General features: G+C 34.6%; 1 protein-coding gene across 3 annotated transcripts in view; it reads right to left on the bottom strand.

Moving 5' to 3' along the window:
• Positions 1-339: 339 nt before the first annotated feature.
• The window catches only part of LOC124630240 (protein qui-1), a 113,499-nt gene continuing 95,802 nt past the window's right edge, over positions 340-18,036 (bottom strand). The window contains exons 15-32 of one of the 3 annotated variants that reach the window (XR_006984403.1): positions 17,671-17,849; positions 14,924-15,047; positions 10,913-11,024; positions 10,320-10,598; positions 7,666-7,837; positions 7,450-7,568; positions 6,934-7,194; positions 6,390-6,560; positions 5,528-5,722; positions 4,999-5,197; positions 4,564-4,701; positions 4,299-4,394; positions 3,906-4,050; positions 3,754-3,826; positions 3,560-3,664; positions 3,178-3,256; positions 2,461-2,697; positions 340-2,415 (exon numbers count right to left, since the gene is read on the bottom strand). Coding sequence is in view for 2 of the 3 variants with exons in the window: in XM_047164018.1 (XP_047019974.1) it covers positions 2,681-2,697; positions 3,178-3,256; positions 3,560-3,664; positions 3,754-3,826; positions 3,906-4,050; positions 4,299-4,394; positions 4,564-4,701; positions 4,999-5,197; positions 5,528-5,722; positions 6,390-6,560; positions 6,934-7,194; positions 7,450-7,568; positions 7,666-7,837; positions 10,320-10,598; positions 10,913-11,024; positions 14,924-15,047; positions 17,671-17,849 (2,464 nt within the window). In the remaining variant the exon portion in view is untranslated. Of the gene's footprint in view, positions 2,698-3,177; positions 3,257-3,559; positions 3,665-3,753; positions 3,827-3,905; positions 4,051-4,298; positions 4,395-4,563; positions 4,702-4,998; positions 5,198-5,527; positions 5,723-6,389; positions 6,561-6,933; positions 7,195-7,449; positions 7,569-7,665; positions 7,838-10,319; positions 10,599-10,912; positions 11,025-14,923; positions 15,048-17,670; positions 17,850-18,036 lie in introns of all 3 variants that reach the window. The other 2 variants (XM_047164019.1, XM_047164018.1) reach the window with 2 other exon arrangements.

Raw genomic sequence — 18,036 nt, forward strand, 5'->3', positions numbered from 1 at the left:
ATATTGTTTTTATAAACACTTAGCGATCAAACGCGTCCACTGTTTGACAATCATTTATGGATTATGTACAAGCTCTTACATGATAACACTTTTTTATCTACCATGGATTAGATTGGATATTTTTGTATCAAACAGAGTACTTATAGATACGTAATTAACATATCAATATGTGAACCTGAGGGATCATAATATTTACAAGTCAATTATCACGTGTCATTCACAGATGTTTCATAGAATTGCTGATCGACTGAACTTTTCAAGTACATGTTAGGGTTGACATGGACTAAAAAGGTCTGTTGAAATAAAAGGTTTTATTTTTGGGTAAATAAAAAGACATTATAAGAAACACAGAGGATATATTTTCAGATATAATGCCACGACAGGTCAAAAATAAAACTCACGTACGTGAGGAATAAGAAACGATAAATATATAAAACTCTATACAAATAGTTAACAAGGTGACAGTGTTTAACGATTAGTTTTTCAACTTATTGCAATCAAACTGAACTTTACACCTGAGGACAAAATTATACGACTTCGATGAATAAACACACTCTAGCTTTAGACTTATAACCGCATTGTTTACGAATACGGATTCCACAAATATCGTGAAACACTGCCTCTTTTATTTTGTCCTCAAGTGTAAACAGCTATCGAATTTCCCTTCAAAATACTTTTAGCTTGTTTGTGACAGATTGATTTAAGAAGCGTAAAGTGCCGAGCTTTGTTTGTTCGAATATATTCATTGAATTGTATTCAGAAGAGGATTCAGTTGCCTATTCGACTACAAGTAAGTGCATCTACTTATGAAATATTATTGCATTGTCTAATTTATACAGACAAGTAACGTCTATTACCAACATTTAAAATTTTAGAAATTCTACACAATAAAATTTACCCTACTTATAGCATTACTCGCTGCATCAATCAAATTTTAATTAAATAGCTATGATCGATATTTGTTTAAAGTAATTTATTACTACTACCTAAAACTGATTGAAATTACAAAAGTCATTATGTACTTAATATTACGAATTGAAACGCTGAAGAAAACAATAGTTGTGAAAATGCGAACAAGTTAAAACAGTCGTTTGGATAAAAGTTTACGATAGGTGCAAAAGCTTCCTTGGTACAAACGTTTTTTTTTACTTTTTGGAATTTATTATTTATTGTATACAAAGTTGTCAATGAAAAACCTTTCTCTCCTCGTTAGCTCTTACTTGCAATATGGTTAACGTGTCATAAATATTTCATTAGTTTAATTTCATGATGTTGCAAACAAAAATATTTAAAAAGTTATTCATAAACCACTTCAATAGATAGATTGTATCTAACAGACGATAATATTACACTAATTATTCATAAGGATAACTCTTTGTAGTTTGAAAACTATGTGTACTTATATAGAAGTCTTTATTAGGGATCACAGTTGGAAAACACTAGTTCGATACACAAATCGGGGAAATTACAGTCTAGATCTAACTAAACTACTAATCTATTATTTCATTAACAACTATTTTCACTTAACATTATTACTTATTAATATTAACAACAAAATAATTGATTAAAATATCAGTTTGAAACATTATCAGTTTAAACACTGAGATATTTAACAGAATAGGTATTCAACAATAATATTTAAAATTACTAGAATATGCGAAAGATTTAGGAAAAAAGGAAAAATAAAGCTTTAGAAAACATGAAGGACTACATTTTAACATTTATTAAAATTAAAGTATTGTACTGATTAAGGTAACACAACTTTGGTAAAATAATTATAACTAAACAATAAATATTTTTGCATTTTAGAATATCTTAAATAACAGCGAATTCGTACTTAACACCAAAAGAGGTGTTTACTAATAGACGCTAAATATTTTAAAGCTCATAAAAATCAGTGATACGTAAAAATCTTCTAATAGCATTAAACTGAAGCTCCGAAGGTAATATAGTTACTACTTATTTATTACTCTTAAGTTGTACCTAAGTAAGTACTTAACACGTGCTGAAATATTAGCGTGAATCAAAGTTACAGTCAAACTACCGAGGACCAGTTTCCAATAATATCGATCAATATTGTTATTTTTATTCAAATAACGTAGATATTGATATATTTTTGTGTAAATTCTTTTAAAAGAGGACGAGTATTGTGTTGTTCTGCAATATAAAGTGTTTACTAAAATATTATTTTTATTAAGAAACTGGCCCCGAAAGGAAGCTAATAGTAATAAGTCTAGAAGATCACAATGCGTACACGTAAATTATTTTATAGCTTCCTACAACAGTATTATCAGCAATTTTAACTTTATTTTTTAAATATTGACTTATTTCGTAATTTTTGTTATAAACCTAAAGTCTAATTTTCATTAAACTTAGTTCGTATTTTCATTAATTTTGTTAACACTTAAAAATGACCTAAAGTGTCCTTGATAATAATATTATTACTCTATTTGCGACTACTGAAATTATGTAACAAACTAATAGAAAAATAAGATCTTGTGATGAATCGCGAATTAAAAAGATAGGGACAGAAAAGGAAAACTATTATTTCCACTAAAACTTATTATAATAATGAATAAACAATCTACAAATTAAGACGAAACGAGACCAGCTCATAATGCAGAATTTTTAATAAATAAGTTAAAATTAATTAATTGATATTGTTTAAAACTAAGCATCCTTACTCGACCATGTGTTCTGTGAAAGGAAAAACAATTTATTTATATGGGTACATATGTAAGCACGTCTAAAATTCTATTGTTGATTGTAATATAACTTCTAACACGAAAACCTTCGAACAAATGGAAAGATCGATCAATATCGTATTTTAGATAAGGCATTAATGGAAATTACAAAGTTTACTCGAACTTTCTCTGCCTCATTATATCTTTGATGTTACGGAATGGAAGATACGCATTGTTGTTAGAATTGTTCTGCAGGAAGAACCGATAAAAAGGAATATGTTGAATCTTTATTTTATACCCATAACATGAAATTTTAGAATATTTTCTTTAATGTAAAACCTCCCATTTATTATTAGGAAGTTTGTTTCATACAATTTTATTTCATTCAGAAATTTTAGGCCATGGTCATAATATTTTGATAAAGTAAACGAAAAGGAGTAGACCTTATATTGAAACAAAGATAAAGGCGAAAGATAACAAAGTTACAAGTTACCTTGTTCCTCAACGGGCGTGTGCTCTTCGTCCGAAGAATCGAATCGACTCTCGATTAACGAGCTCTGTTTCTGCAGTGACTGGAACCAAAGATGCAATTATCGATACTAATAATGAATGTTCTATGTTTTTAAATTCGCGTCTTTTTTGCTTTGTGAATTATGCAAGACATTAAAAAATAATGATCGTCTATATGAAAGATGATACATCTGTTGCAGAGTCGTATTTTTATGCTGGTAAAAATTTTATTTAAAATATCTGAAATGTTCTTTAAATTGCAATTATTACGGTAAAGATGGAGAAAAAACATCAATAGCTAGTCTGTATGTTACTTAAATTACTTACATGTAACTTATACTTTGTAATAACAATGTTAGCCGTACCTTATTGGAGCGTCGCCTCGGCGGCGATATCTTGTTCCATAAAGCTTCAAGCTGATCGAAGTGCTGAGATTGCGCTATTGCCGCCTCTTCAGGTCCTAAGCTCACCTGCAGTTGACGTTTTATGTCAATTTTAAAATTTATCCAAGATATGAAAATGTTACTGACAGCAGAGATAGTTTGGATGTAGGTATTACCTGTGAACCTAAGTCTTTGTTCTTTGCTTCTTGTATTTTCGAGATCTCTTCCATGGATGCGGAAACAGAAAACCTAAGAAGTAAACACAAATAAATGTCAGTCAATTTTATCTTTCTTGAAGTTAATTATCCCGTTGTGTTAGCTTGCTTACCTTCTCTTTAAACGTTCATCGACTTGAGCCATCATGGCTGCCGAAGTAAGATGCCCATATTTCTTCTGCCACGTATAGGTATCCAAAGAAACTTCTTTCTTGAGTAATCTTCTCATCGGCCGCTTCGGAGCCAACGGACGCAACTCTGGACAAATAAATATCGCTTGTTGTGTTGTTTTTCTTATTCGCGTCTGATATTGAATTACTGTTTCCTTTTTCTATTAAGTAATGAATGTAGCTTGTATAGTGTAGGTAAGTTATTGAAAGGTCAAAAGGTTCCATTACAGTTATTAAACGTAAATCTTGTTGAAAGTTGTATGATGATGTCGTCTAAATAGAACAGTACATTAACTTTCTATAACTTAATGAGTTGAGTGAATGTATTGGACTTACTTGACTTACCATCAACATCTTTAGTAGGTGCAGCATATGTTGGTATCTTAACATACGTGGCTGGTGTATTGTGCAGGCAAATCATCGGAAGGCAACCTGGTGATAACCACATAGTGAGTCGGTATATAAAAATATCACATTGAAATAAATCCTCATATCTCTCTTTATCAGCCATTAACATACCTTCTCTCTTATCATAATAATTTATTAGTCTCGAATTCATTGATAAGTATTAATATAACATTGCTAGAACAAAGAGTGTCACCTCGATCCAGCAGATGAACAGCGATTCGTGCGCAATCGCTAGTGATCTGGAACCCGAGTAGCGGCACGTGCAACGCTAAGGACGTCAACGCTAGACCCCTTTTAGTTTCCCAGATAATAAGTGTTTTATCTTCCGCACCTGGTTTGTTGAAGAAAACAGATTTTGTAAAATACTGACTTCGCAATAATCAGATGGAATTTAGACTCGAATTAATTTGGACGAAGAGATAATGCTGGCGCTTAATACGATAAGTAGTCTGCGTAAACAAAATTTAATTATGTTGAGTTGATAAGCGATTCTATAAAAATTGAGGTCTGAATTCGATACTTTTTACTACATTGAAAAGATATCTATTGAAGGAAAACAGTTGTATAAAAGTTCCAAGTATCCAAAAAAAATAAATTGTAATTTTTATCTTCAAATATTTATACTTACTAGACACAGCGATAGTTCCATCTCCAGTGACTTTGACGCAGGTAACTTTTCCCAGATGTCCAGATAGCAAATGAAGGTCGGAGCCAGTATTGATGTCCCACACTATGAGATTACAGTCCCAAGACCCTGATACTATCTGAGTCTTATTTGTTATAGACACCGCTACGCAGGTGACTATGTCTGAGTGACCGACCAGTACCTGCAGGATAATATATTTTCCTTTTAAAATTCGTTTTACAATTTTCTAGTTCTTTCTTCAAAAGGTCATGTCAATATCGAGATTGTTGTTGTAAGTCCATAATGCGATTATGCTAAAACTTTAAAAGGAGTCTTGACCCTTGAGTTTTTTGTTGTTTTTTTCTGAAGGGTTGACTGATGGCTTACTTTAATAAAAAAAACACTCTTTGCTTGAAATTACATTACATTATACAAATATTATAACATCCTTTATTTAGTCAAGAGAGGACAATTTTAGCAAGGTTTACTATACCAGTGAAGTCGTGACAAATGACAAAAAACCTACACTTACCTGAGACAATTTCCCTCCATCTAACTTCCAGACCTTGAGCGACATATCCATAGAGCCGGTGACAACGTGTTGCGAGTCAGCTGTCAAAGCGAAACATGTGATCCTTTCTGCATGTGATACGTTGCGTTTTTCTTCCCCACTATCACCTCCGGCTAGTGTCCAAATACGAACTGAGTTATCACCGTCTGATAGTACCTGTATGTATTAATTAAGTTGATGAGAATTTAAAACAAATTCATGGGATCAGTTTTCTTTCAAAAAACATTTAATTACAAGACTGATACTGATGCTAGGTACGGGTTTAATGTATCCTGTGACTATATCAATGACTTCTAGTTTGGCCCAAATTCCAACAAGTCACGAGCACACTCCAAGTTTGTGAATCCTGAAATCTATTAGACTTTAGGCTAACATAGTGCACATCTAAGTTGGTAGAGTTGACGTTGTCGGAAACTTCTCTACTATCGTAAAGCTTTATCATTGCATGACTTATCAATTCTTTGTTTCTATTACAACGTAACTGTATTGATGATCAAGTGGGTGATAATGTTAAAGGTTTGCCTGATCTATTCAAGGTATACACACTGATTAAACAAAAAGGGATCCACCGGCTCTACTTATTGTATGATACAGCTAAAATAGGAACATCTTGTGACAAAGGTAATGAGCAGGACTGTGGACGGCTGTAGTGGAAGGAGACGACCAAAGAAACTATGGATAAATTGACTGAAAGTCGACATGGCAAGAACGCATGCTAACGTGAAATAACGGCAGACAGAACAGTATGGAAGGAGCAAACATGTTGCGGAGACCCCAATTAAAATTGATGAGGATGATGATGATTTATGTAGTTAGTACTCACAGCAAACTTCATATTAAGCGTGACGTCAAGGCTGGCAGTAGGCGCGGCAGTGGAGTGCAGCACGATCCCTGAGTCCACCAGCCACACGTGCACTGTACGCGCGCGGTCGCCCGACATCGCGCGACGACCGTCCGACATCATCAGTAGTGTTTGTAGGGCGGCTGAGTGACCCTGTTTGTGCGAATGTGAGCTTGTTTGTTTGATATAATTTGATACTAAATTAATAAATAAGAGACAGGAGTGAGACTTTACATGTGACATACGTCCTATGAGGGCATTATGTGCGTAAACAAAATTGTGGCATAAAGTAAGATATCTTAAAAGGTATACGTTAAACTTGTGATAAGAGATAGAATGTTTGTTAATAAGACAAGTTCCTTAATTATATGTTCTAAACAGATTTTAAAACTTTCACGCGAACGACCTCCATACGTACTCGAGGAACTTTGAAGTCTTGAATATGACGTCAAGGTACAGTAAGTGGTATTACTACCTACAGCTGTGGTACTGTACATAAAAATTAGGCAAATAGTGATCCACGTACCTTGTATGTTAACGAAGGTGAGTTATCAGCCAGTTGCCAGACCACAATAGTTCTGTCCTCAGATCCACTTAATACCAACAAATTGTTAGGAGAGAATGTAACACAAGTGACATGTCCTAGATGTCCGTTCAGCGTTGTTTGAAGACGATGGGTAGAGAGATGCCACACTCGTACTAAGCCGCGGGCACAACCGCTGGCGGCCAATTGGCCGTCACGGGAGATTTCTAGACAGCTGATTGGGATCAGTTCACTTTGTTCCGCCTGTTGGAAAAGTTTTAAGTTTTTAAGAGAGTATGAAAGTAATTATTTTGGAATCGAAGCAAATCGAATTTGAAATAGGTATGAACTTTAACTTTAATAAAAAATGAAAAAAAAATTGTTTAACGTAACTAACAGTGTGCTTACATTTACGGTGAGCCACAAACTAAGCGCAGCTTGTTTCTTGTGGCTCACAGTTTAAAAGTGAGAGTAAAATATTGATCAAAATAAATCAGGGTATGGATATTTCAAAGTTACCTGTAACATTGTGACATTCGTCATAGATTTTGTTTGGCGTCGCTTCGTCTGCTTAGTTGGTCGGAAATTGGTCAAGTTATCCTCTGTGTGGAATGAATAAATCGTAACTCTGTTGCCGCCTGAAAATAATGCAAGGTTAGCAAAGACATTTCGTTAAAATGTTACTACATTTGACAGGATCTACTACATCATTAATTAGAGGAACTTCTTTCTTACCTGCAGCTAACAAGAAATGATCTTTATCCGCCACAGCAAGGGCAGCCAGATCATGAGCTACTGCTAATGTTCTCAAAAGCGTTGCGCTGTGTAGACTATACAAGTAGATGCGTTGGTCAGCACATCCTACAGCCGCACGAGACGAGTCGTGAGCCACGCAGAAGCATTTCACCTAAAGGTGAACCAGAAAATATAATAAACCAATTATATTTCAATAATTTTTCAATGTACTATTTTACTTTAAGAGTCTGCGCATGTAGCTATGCGTTGGTCCGTTGTAGGCCTAATGGTTGACTGATAGTTTATTTGGGAGGTAATTGTGAATTCAATCAAACTTCTAGTAAAACCCTAGCTCACTAAACTATTCTTAACTTGAAATAGTCTGCACTTTAAGAACCTTTTTCAAGACAGCAGAACCTACTTTCCTGGAGAATTAATTAAAGAATCAATTAGTACCTGTCCGAGTCTAAGTTTTCGATTCAATTTCCTATTAATTGAAAGTTCGTTGATATCGAGAAGTGAGCATCGAAAATAATTTAACTTTGTCCTTTATTCATCTTATTGTTCAGACTAATATAAGACTGGTTCATAAATTATAGCAATTATTGTGTAAGTTACTGAACTAAATCATGTTTACCAATATTTAAGTACATGAAGAATTGGTTAGAATGATTCTTACGCATAATATTTATCAACATAATTCAAATATTACAGCAGTTGTTTTCTGATTAATGAAAGCGGTAACTATCTTGTCAGGAACATTAATTACAACAGTATTGTGTGGCTAGAGAATCAATGTTGTCATCACAGATATTGATAATCAATCACTTTGATAGGCTGCACGATACTGTTCAGTGAGCAAATAATTATAATAAATATTGGTCTTACAACTCTACAAAAGAAGTTAAATGTGAACGTAAAAGGCGTGCGTTGTTGCTGTTTAACGTTTTTGTAGTTCGACTATTTTGTGACATACATTAGACACTAGCTGGCTATTGAACTATTTCGCGCACTACCCGGGTAAAAGAGGTCTTCCTTAATAAATAGGCTATCAAATACAAAAACATTTTCTCTAATCGGACCTCTAGCTCCTGACACTCTCTAATAAACAAACAAACTCTTCAGCTTTGTTAAATTGGAATAAAAATATAACAAAAGTTTATATAGGTACGAAAAATAAAATGTTCCCGAACCCACAATATCGATGGTACCGTAATAGCATCGCTTAGCGTGGCGTATCCACCAAATGTAATAAGAAACGGGTCCAAGAGCACTTAAAAGAAATCGGTGGTAATCTATTTTCTCTAACGAATAAAGAGCTTAACCAATTTAGTGATCCCCAATTACGTAGGTTGAATGTGCTATATGTCAAGCTTGTATTGGACTGAATATTTTGGGGACAACAATTTGGTCACGGGTTTCGGTTTCGGAAGTTTGAATTTATCGGGAATTAGTCGTAGGAATCTCAAGTTGGTCGGGGTGGCTGTTGACAAGCAATGGAATGTTTTGTTCTTTGAAAGGGTTTATTGTATAAAGTTGCTGGACTGCTGGAAAGGTTTTTATTTCAGTGTCAATTTTATAATGGTACCTAGTAGTAATATAACTCAATATGTGCTCTATGTACTGTACATGTGAGTTTTTATTGACACTACATACACATTCCGAATAATGTATAAGTTATATGTATAAGTATCTTTTTACTTAAACAATAGTAGAAGCCAATGCCCTTAAATATAAATCTTGCCATAAATAGCGGCTTACGATGATAAATTTAAATTGTTTGCCGCAGAAAAAATACCTTCCTTTTATAATAACTACAAGTTAATTCCCTTAACAAAATGTTTTCTCATCGAGGCAACTTTTAAACTTTGTCTATTTAATTTTAACAAAATCCTCGTACCGTGGCGTGAGATTAACGTTGTTCCCAGATAATAGGAAGGTATTGCTGAACAAAGTTTTAAGATAAAGTTATGTTGGGACGCAACAGGGGTCCTCTTTGAATAAAGTTTTTCTTTCACTCCGGCCGTATAAAATGAAGTAGATAAAAGAAAAGTGATAGTGATTCTACTAAGAGGAAATTGAATTTATGGTATAAATCGGATTAATTTGCAGGGATTGCGCGAAGCAGAGAGCCTGGACTGACCTAGTCGCGAGGTTGTAATAATTGCTTCATCTTTTATCCTTCACTTCGCCATATTAGATTATGAACTGTACAAACGCCAGTCCTGTTGGCTGGGATGCTATTCTCTATTATAATACCTACGGGATCTACAGCGGATTGTACAACAAAAGCTTCCTTGTCTTTAACTTAAACAATGGGTCCGTTGTTTCCATTTAAAGTTAATTAGACTGGCATTTGTTTTATTTTTGTAAAATAGCTACAACTTTTTGTCGTGATTAATTTAATTACAATTTATTAAATGTTGCGATTCAAAAAAATAATGAATACGAGCCTACTCTACGCAAAGAATGTCTATTGTTTAAAAATAGAAGCACGGATATTATGAAAAATATTTTGGAGGACGAATCGAAAAATAACGAAGATAAAGTTTTCAATTCACATTTCGTACTTTCCTTGTAACGTGACACTGTAACAAAATTGTTACCTGTCACTTCCACCCTACTATACACTGAAACATTCTCTCAAAGCTTACCTTAGCCTTGTGTCTCTTCAGTACATGCAGATGTGTCCCCGTAATGAAAGTTCGGACATGCAGTTCATTTTCTCCTTGCAATGTTATAAGGAACACATTGTCGTCTGTCACTTCCATAGTATTTATTGGCACGCCAGCGTTCACGGTACTGAGTAAAGTGAAGTTGTCTACATTCCACGTGCAAACTGTCCCGTCTTGGGAACATGTGACAAGGATCTCGCCATCTTGGATTACTTTGACAGCTGTCACTGGGCCGCGGTGGTGGTCTAGTTTTGTTACCTAGGGTGAAATATGCTTTTTTATTTTTGACTTATTAATAATTATGCAAAACAAGAAAGAAAAAAATTAAAGAAATAGCAAAACCTCATAAGAGGCTTTTGTCTTAGAGAAAGTTATTAATTAGGTCCTCAAGAAGCAATTTGAAGACAAAATTATTTTACTTTTATTTTTTATTTCATAAAATTTTATTTCAATAATTTTGTTTTTCATAAAAGTAATACTTTGCCTTCAAAAATAGTTTCCAGTCTAGTGAGTAAAATATAGTGAAATTAAAATATATAAATGTGACATTAATAATATACTATTAAACATACCAGTGCCCCATCTACGAGTGATGTGACAATAACCGCCGAGTCCTCCCCCCCGCTGATCACTAACGACCGGTTCACGATGGCTGCCACGCACAGCACCGGCGCTATGTGTTCTCTGACAAACAATATGTTATTGTTACTGTAGGGATATTGGTAGCTAGATGTTGTTGCTATAGGAACGGGTAGTAACAAGAAGGTAGGCATAGTCTTATGAGACCTGTGAGCGTTTTGTTGCATAAAAGGCCAATAAGGCATAAGAATCTTCTGATATAAAATTATACCGTCAAATATAAGTCTCAACATCTGAAAATCTTGAAAGTACCTAATAATAACTTGTACAAAATCATCCTACTTTTCATTTAAGCAAACTAGACATTGCCGTTTAAGTTCCGTTCTATGGCGAAAGGTATTGACAGAGAGATGACAACCTCGATGACGACCTCGATGGCGCAATGGTCATCATGCCGGACCGCCGAACCTGAGGTCCCGGGTTCGATTCCCGGTTCGGCCGACATTTGTGTGATGAGCATGCTTGTTGGCCGTGGTCTGGGTGTTATGATATGTATTTATAAATATGTATATATGTAGCTATATGTAGTTTATCAGTTGTGTTAGCACCCATAACACAAGTTAATAAATAACTTACCATGGGGTTAACCGACCGTGTGTGAAAAAGGTGTCCCGACATTATTATTATTATATTATGACAATCATTAGGATTGATTTTTGCAAATATAGATAATACATAAGAAAAACTGAACTTTTACACAAGACTCAAATGACGCGTGTAACTTTATTGTGCAATATTTATAATGACTACAGCACCTTCAAATGGAACTTCTTATTTGATTCTTTGTTGTAAGGGATAATGGACTGGAATTAATGTCGTAAGTACAATAGAACACGACATCAATTAGGTAATTGATTACAATGAACCGAATTGATATTGTATTTTGTTAACGTTACACCCAAATACCTAGAAATTACTTGGGTCACTAGTTCTAGCTGTGTTGTTTGTTTGAAATCTTTTCCTTTACAAACCTAGACCAAACAAATGATATCATTTGTGATATGAACACGACAAAGAAGGGTTAATGTTCTAATCAAAAATCAAAATCAAAATCAAAAGTCATTTATTCAAACTTGGCTGCAAAACAGCACTTTTCGAACGTCAAAAAAAAAAATTACAAAAGACAGCCCCCAAAACGCCCACCCTTCACCACTTCCTATGTGTTTTTGCTGGGAAGAAGAAGTGGCGCAACAAACTCCCCAGCAACACATGTCTGTCTGTTCGGTTAGAAGAACCTTAAACATTGTTTGATATGTACATTTGTATACAATTTAATTTGTATATTACAAAAGAGGACAATACAGTAAAAATAATGTATACACCACATGCTAGCTAGCACTCACCCTACATACCTTAACTAACTCAAGCATTGAATATGTTTGATGAACAGAAAATTATAGCCTCCAAATATTTACACTTAATAGAATATCAGGGAGTGCCCACCTACATGTGCTATTCTTTTGTAAACTAGTAAATTAGACCGCTCAGCCAGAACATATGTAAAATAAAAAGAGTTTACAAATAAAAACAAAAAAACTAATAGATAGTCAGTAAGACGACCTGGCACCACAAGCAGCACCCGTTCACGAGCATAACGCGAGGATCAGCCATCGCCCCCCTCGCACATTTTTGAGGGAGGGAGGCAACCCGACCGCCGACGCTACCGCAAGCAGTGCCGTCTAAGGGAGCATGACGTACTCACTGCTACACAACTCAATATCAAGATTAAATTATCAGTTCCCGCTAAGTAGTATTATTTACTAAAATCCAAAACAGAAAATTAATACAAAGAATGTATCTTGTCAATAATGTAAAAACATTAAAAAATAATAATTAAATAATAAATCAAAATAAAATAAATGTCATTGAGTCAAGAGATTGAATGGGAGAAATTTAAATTATCTAAATAATATAGCTAATATAGCTGTCTTGCGTTCATCATGGCGACCAACTATTTTTATCATTCAAATAATCATTGATGGTGTAATATGCCTTTTTTATAAGAACAGCCTTAATTTGTTCTTTGAATTTATTAAACGGCAGTTCTTGTAAGGTCAAAGGAAGCTTATTATAAAAACGAATACCTAAACCCAGAAATGTGTCATGCACTTTATGAAGCCGGTGATAGGGTACACACAGTTTATGCTTATTTCTAGTATTAATGCTATGGACTTCACTTTTTTTGGTATATAAATGTAGGTTCTGTCTAATATACATAATGTTGGCAAAGATGAACTGTGATGCTACAGTGAGAATACCAATTTCTTTAAACAACTCTCTGAGGGAAGTTCTGGTACCTAATTTGTATATAGCACGAATAGCACGTTTTTGTATAATAAATATATTCTCTATATCAGCGGCTTTGCCCCACAACAAAATACCGTAGGACATGACGCAGTGAAAATAGCTGAAATACACTAATCGCGCAGTGTCGACGTCAGTGAACTGTCTAACTTTTCTGACGGCATAGGCAGCAGAACTAAGCCTTCCCGCGAGGCTAGAAATATGTGAACCCCACTGAAGTTTTGTATCAACTGTTATACCCAAAAACACGGTAGATGCAACGGTTTGAAGAACCTCGTTGTTTAGGATAACATTAGGACCTAGGTTTTTTACATTAGGCAAAGTGAACTTAATGCATTTTGTTTTTTTAGCATTTAGTACTAAATTGTTTGTTGTAAACCAGTGCGTAACTGTTAAGAGTGCACTGTTTACGTCGTCAAATTGCTCTCTATTTCTGTCAACTTTGAAGATAAGAGATGTGTCATCTGCAAATAATACAACATCGCAGATTTTTTTGAGGTGGTAAGGTAAATCATTAATGTACACTAAGAATAAGAATGGACCTAATATTGAGCCTTGTGGCACACCTAGCTGAACTGGAAGGCCCGATGATTTAGCACCATTTACATCTACACATTGCAATCTATGTTGGAGATAAGATTCTATTACGTTTAGAGCTCCGTTTTGGACTCCGTAACAGCGTAATTTGCGTAAAAGTGTATCGTGATGGACGCAATCAAAAGCTTTGGAAAGGTCACAGAAGGCCCCAATAGCATTTGGAGAATTTTCCCATGCATTATAAATGTGTTTTAAAAGGGCAACACCAGCATCTGAGGTTGAACGACCTTTTGTAAAGCCATATTGTTCTGTATGAAGGAGGCTATTTACATTGAAATATCGTAGCAGCTGCTTGAGTATCAACTTTTCAAAAATTTTACTAAACGCAGGTAAGATGGAAATAGGTCTGAAATTAGTAATGTCCGTCTTGTTTCCTGATTTAAATAGAGGTATGACTTTACTGTGTTTCATGAGGTCAGGAAAAACACCAGTGTCAATGCACTTGTTGAATGTAATCGCAAGGTAGGGAGCAATAACGTCAATTATATTACCTAACAGCTTGATCGAAATATCCCAAAAATCACCCGTATTTTTTAGTTTAAGAGTTTTAAAAACATTTAGTACATCAATTGGAGTAACGTGTTCAAAACTAAACAAAGAATTACATTGAGGCACACTAGCACGCATAAGCTGTTCAGCGTCTGTCGAGGATGAGTTTAAGGAGCGAGTCGTGGTTACAGGTATATCCGCAAAGAACTCATTAAAAGCTTTAGCTACATCAGCCGCATTACTAACAAGTTTGTCATCTAATTTAATTTCCAACTTATTTCTATTGTTCACTGACTTGCCAGTTTCATTATTTATGATTCTCCAGGTTGTTTTAATTTTATTTGAGGAGTTTTTAATTGATTCACTTAAAAACTTTGATTTTGCAAAGTTACAGACCTTTTTAAATAATAATAATCAATGTTACTCACATTTTTCCAAGATGATTTCTTCAAAATCTTTTACTTGTTTTTGTCTAAAGGCCTACTTATATAAGAAACAATAGGAAAGTACTATCTTTAATATGTATATAAATAATTCAGATAGGTACTACTTACAGTATTTTAGTCTTGACTGCCAATGTGTGGAGATCCCATACAATAACGCTGGTGTCTTCTGACCCAGTCAGAAGGTATTGCGATTCTCTTGTCACACACATGCATAGAATCCTTCCTGAATGACCTGATGACAAAAATAATACCTCTTGATAAAAAGACGAAAACATAGGATAGGATCAAAACAAACGAAGGTTCAAATAATTTCGCTTATTTCAGAAAAATACATAGCGAAAGTTTTTTGAGCGCAACTCGTACCCATAAAATAAGTTACGAAATTTTTCACACATTTGCTCTTGTTACTCCAATGGTTAGAACAGTCATCATGTACACAAGTGCGGTTCGTAAAGTTACACACTAATGCTTGTACATCCAAAAGCGCAAAGTAAGGGCTGTTTTGGGGCAAATCTGCAAATAAATTATGACGGCAACTCTCCGGGTTGGGTGTGGATATTTCCCAATATAGATTAGATCTATACTGTACGGTAACCATTTCCAATGTATAACCCGAAAGCTAGAGCCAGCAGGAAATGGTTGTTTATACTGCAGGGAACTTGATGATTTTGCATTTCGGTGAGTATGAGCAGTGAAATTGACAGGGCAATCGATGGGGTTGGATTTTGTTTTGATCAATTAATAGAACGGTGAAACTAAGGAGGAGGTTCTGCATTTTTTGAATATTGTTTTCTTTAAAAGACGGAATATTATCAATATGAAAGCATAAATAATCAAAATGATCTACACGTACACGTATCCAATTCTCATTATTATTATGTGTAAACCACCATTCCATCCGAACAAATATTTTATTTACTTTGGCTTTAAGTTTAAACCATTTATGTGAAATAATTACCGCATTAGCCATTTCAATTCACAACTTTTGCTAAACAAACCACAAAACCATTCATTAGAATCATTCGATTATAAATTCGGAAGTTCCGATTAATGCACAACAATTTCATCGATATGCAGGGATACACTCGGTTGGTCAAACAATGATATTATGTAAATAACTAGCAATCTCGATGATTGCAAATGTAACATGATGTTGATTTTGTTAGTCATGCGTGAAAGGTTGAACTGCGGATGACTGGGTAATTGAATGTTCACATTGATAGAATGATTAATAGCCTATTTGTTCAATGGTGTCCTTTCGTATCTCGAACAGCACACTAAATAGCCAGTCTTATCGGAAACCGACAGTGTTGGTACACTCGCATTTCATTTATAAGAGCGGAATAATATATAGTACATACCTACAGCCTTCTATATATAAAATGTATAAAAATATCCAGAGACGTTACTGAGGTCACGTTTTACAGAAATAGCTCTAAAAGTAGGCACCTTCAGGTAGATAACAATCACCCGCATCTATTAGGACTCCAAGCGGACCTTAACCTAGTTTGTCTTCAAAAAGCGATAAATATATCTCTCACAGTGTGAACGAACTTTCGCAAAATTTTCTGCGAAGAAAATGATTCTTATATCCATCATATATGAGGTAGAAATTGGTTTTGCAAGGAGGAAATCCAATATTTTAGATTGATCTTGGACATCGTCTGAGCGTGGAAATAGATGGAAGTAGATTATTGCAATAAAATTGGTGCGCTCCTACCTCGCGTGTTACTACTGGGGCGGGTTCTTGCAACTTTTAACACGAAGACTCTTAAATGTGTGGGATTTGAGTTGCATTACTTGGAAGACTTGAAATTAGGTCAATTTTATGACTTTGCATAATTACGTTTGTAGTTTTCTTTGGTAACTTCAATAAAAGTGGAGAATACTTCGACACAAACATGTTCTGATTTATTGAAACATCAATGTGTTTTTCGTATAATTGGGAAAAAAATATCTAGAATAGATACCGGCAATTATTCGCTCTCGAACCATTTGCAGCAAAATAACATTTAGCAGCAATAGCCTGAACGTAACATCGTTTTATGGTAAGTAAAATAGTATGTTTACAACATAACAAACGAATTTGTTAGTGTTCGAGTTAGCTCACGATGCCCAGGAGTAAGCGAAACGTATTGTGAAACATTACATTGTGCAAGTCCTCAATAGAGTTTGTTCCTTGTTTGTTCACAACAATCCTGAATTTTAATGTCGTCGTCCAAGTTTCCTACGAGAGTCCTGAAGTTTTTTTTTCGACTTACAAAATATTTAGAACAGGTAGGCACTGAGATTTAAATTACTTTTAAAAATAACTAATTAAAAGAGAACAATTTGGCAGCCTGTCAAAAGGTCAAGAAAGAATTTCTGGTAGTGATGGTACTGATGTTAGAACAGGGTAGGTTTTAATGTTGTATAGACAAACTCAGCATTTTCAAAAAGAAAAACAAAACAAATTAAAACGAGGAACACTTGATTTATTATTTGAGTTAATTTCAAGTTGAGCGCTGACCGGTTTAATTGCTCCAAAGTTTTTAATTAAACGCTATCACAAGTGGAACTGTGGAGTAAAGTATTGCTGTTTATCTTTAAGAGTGATGTGGTGTTTACTGCTGTCGTTTTATTTTGAAGACAATTCTCAGTCTTTCTCTGAATTTGGGCATTTTTACTCAACTGTGAATATGGTTAAAAGAAAGACTGCAGTCAAACTGTATGCAGGTTTTTCTTTGTCATTATAATTTTATCAGCATAAAAAAGTAAAATAAATATAAATACAATATATTAATCAAGTTTTTTATATATCGCATAGCTGGAAAGGAAATATGCCATTTGAAATGTATCATACTATTATATCTTACCTTTAAACGTATGCACTCTGGAATTAGACATGACATGCCACAGCTGAGGGTCTCCCGCTGAAGGTGCGAGCACTAGATGTTGTCCCGAAGGTGCCAGTTGCAGGAGTCGCGCTCCAGCACCAGGAGTTGATCCCCCTACTGAGAGCACGCGAACTGTTGATGCTATTGGTGGTTGTAACCTACGACGAAAAGTAGAGAGGTGATTTTTTTTGACTTAGAATATAAAAAAGGTCCTGACTATGAAATGCTTATGGTCTTACTACAAAAACTTAAACATGTGTCGAACACTTGTCTAAAAAAAGTGTGGCTGCAAAATGAACCTAATTCAACGTCATAATCTGTCATTTTTTTAAGCAAGTGTTAAAC

This window comes from Helicoverpa zea, chromosome 5 (assembly GCF_022581195.2).
Source record: "Helicoverpa zea isolate HzStark_Cry1AcR chromosome 5, ilHelZeax1.1, whole genome shotgun sequence".
NCBI lineage: Eukaryota > Metazoa > Arthropoda > Insecta > Lepidoptera > Noctuidae > Helicoverpa > Helicoverpa zea.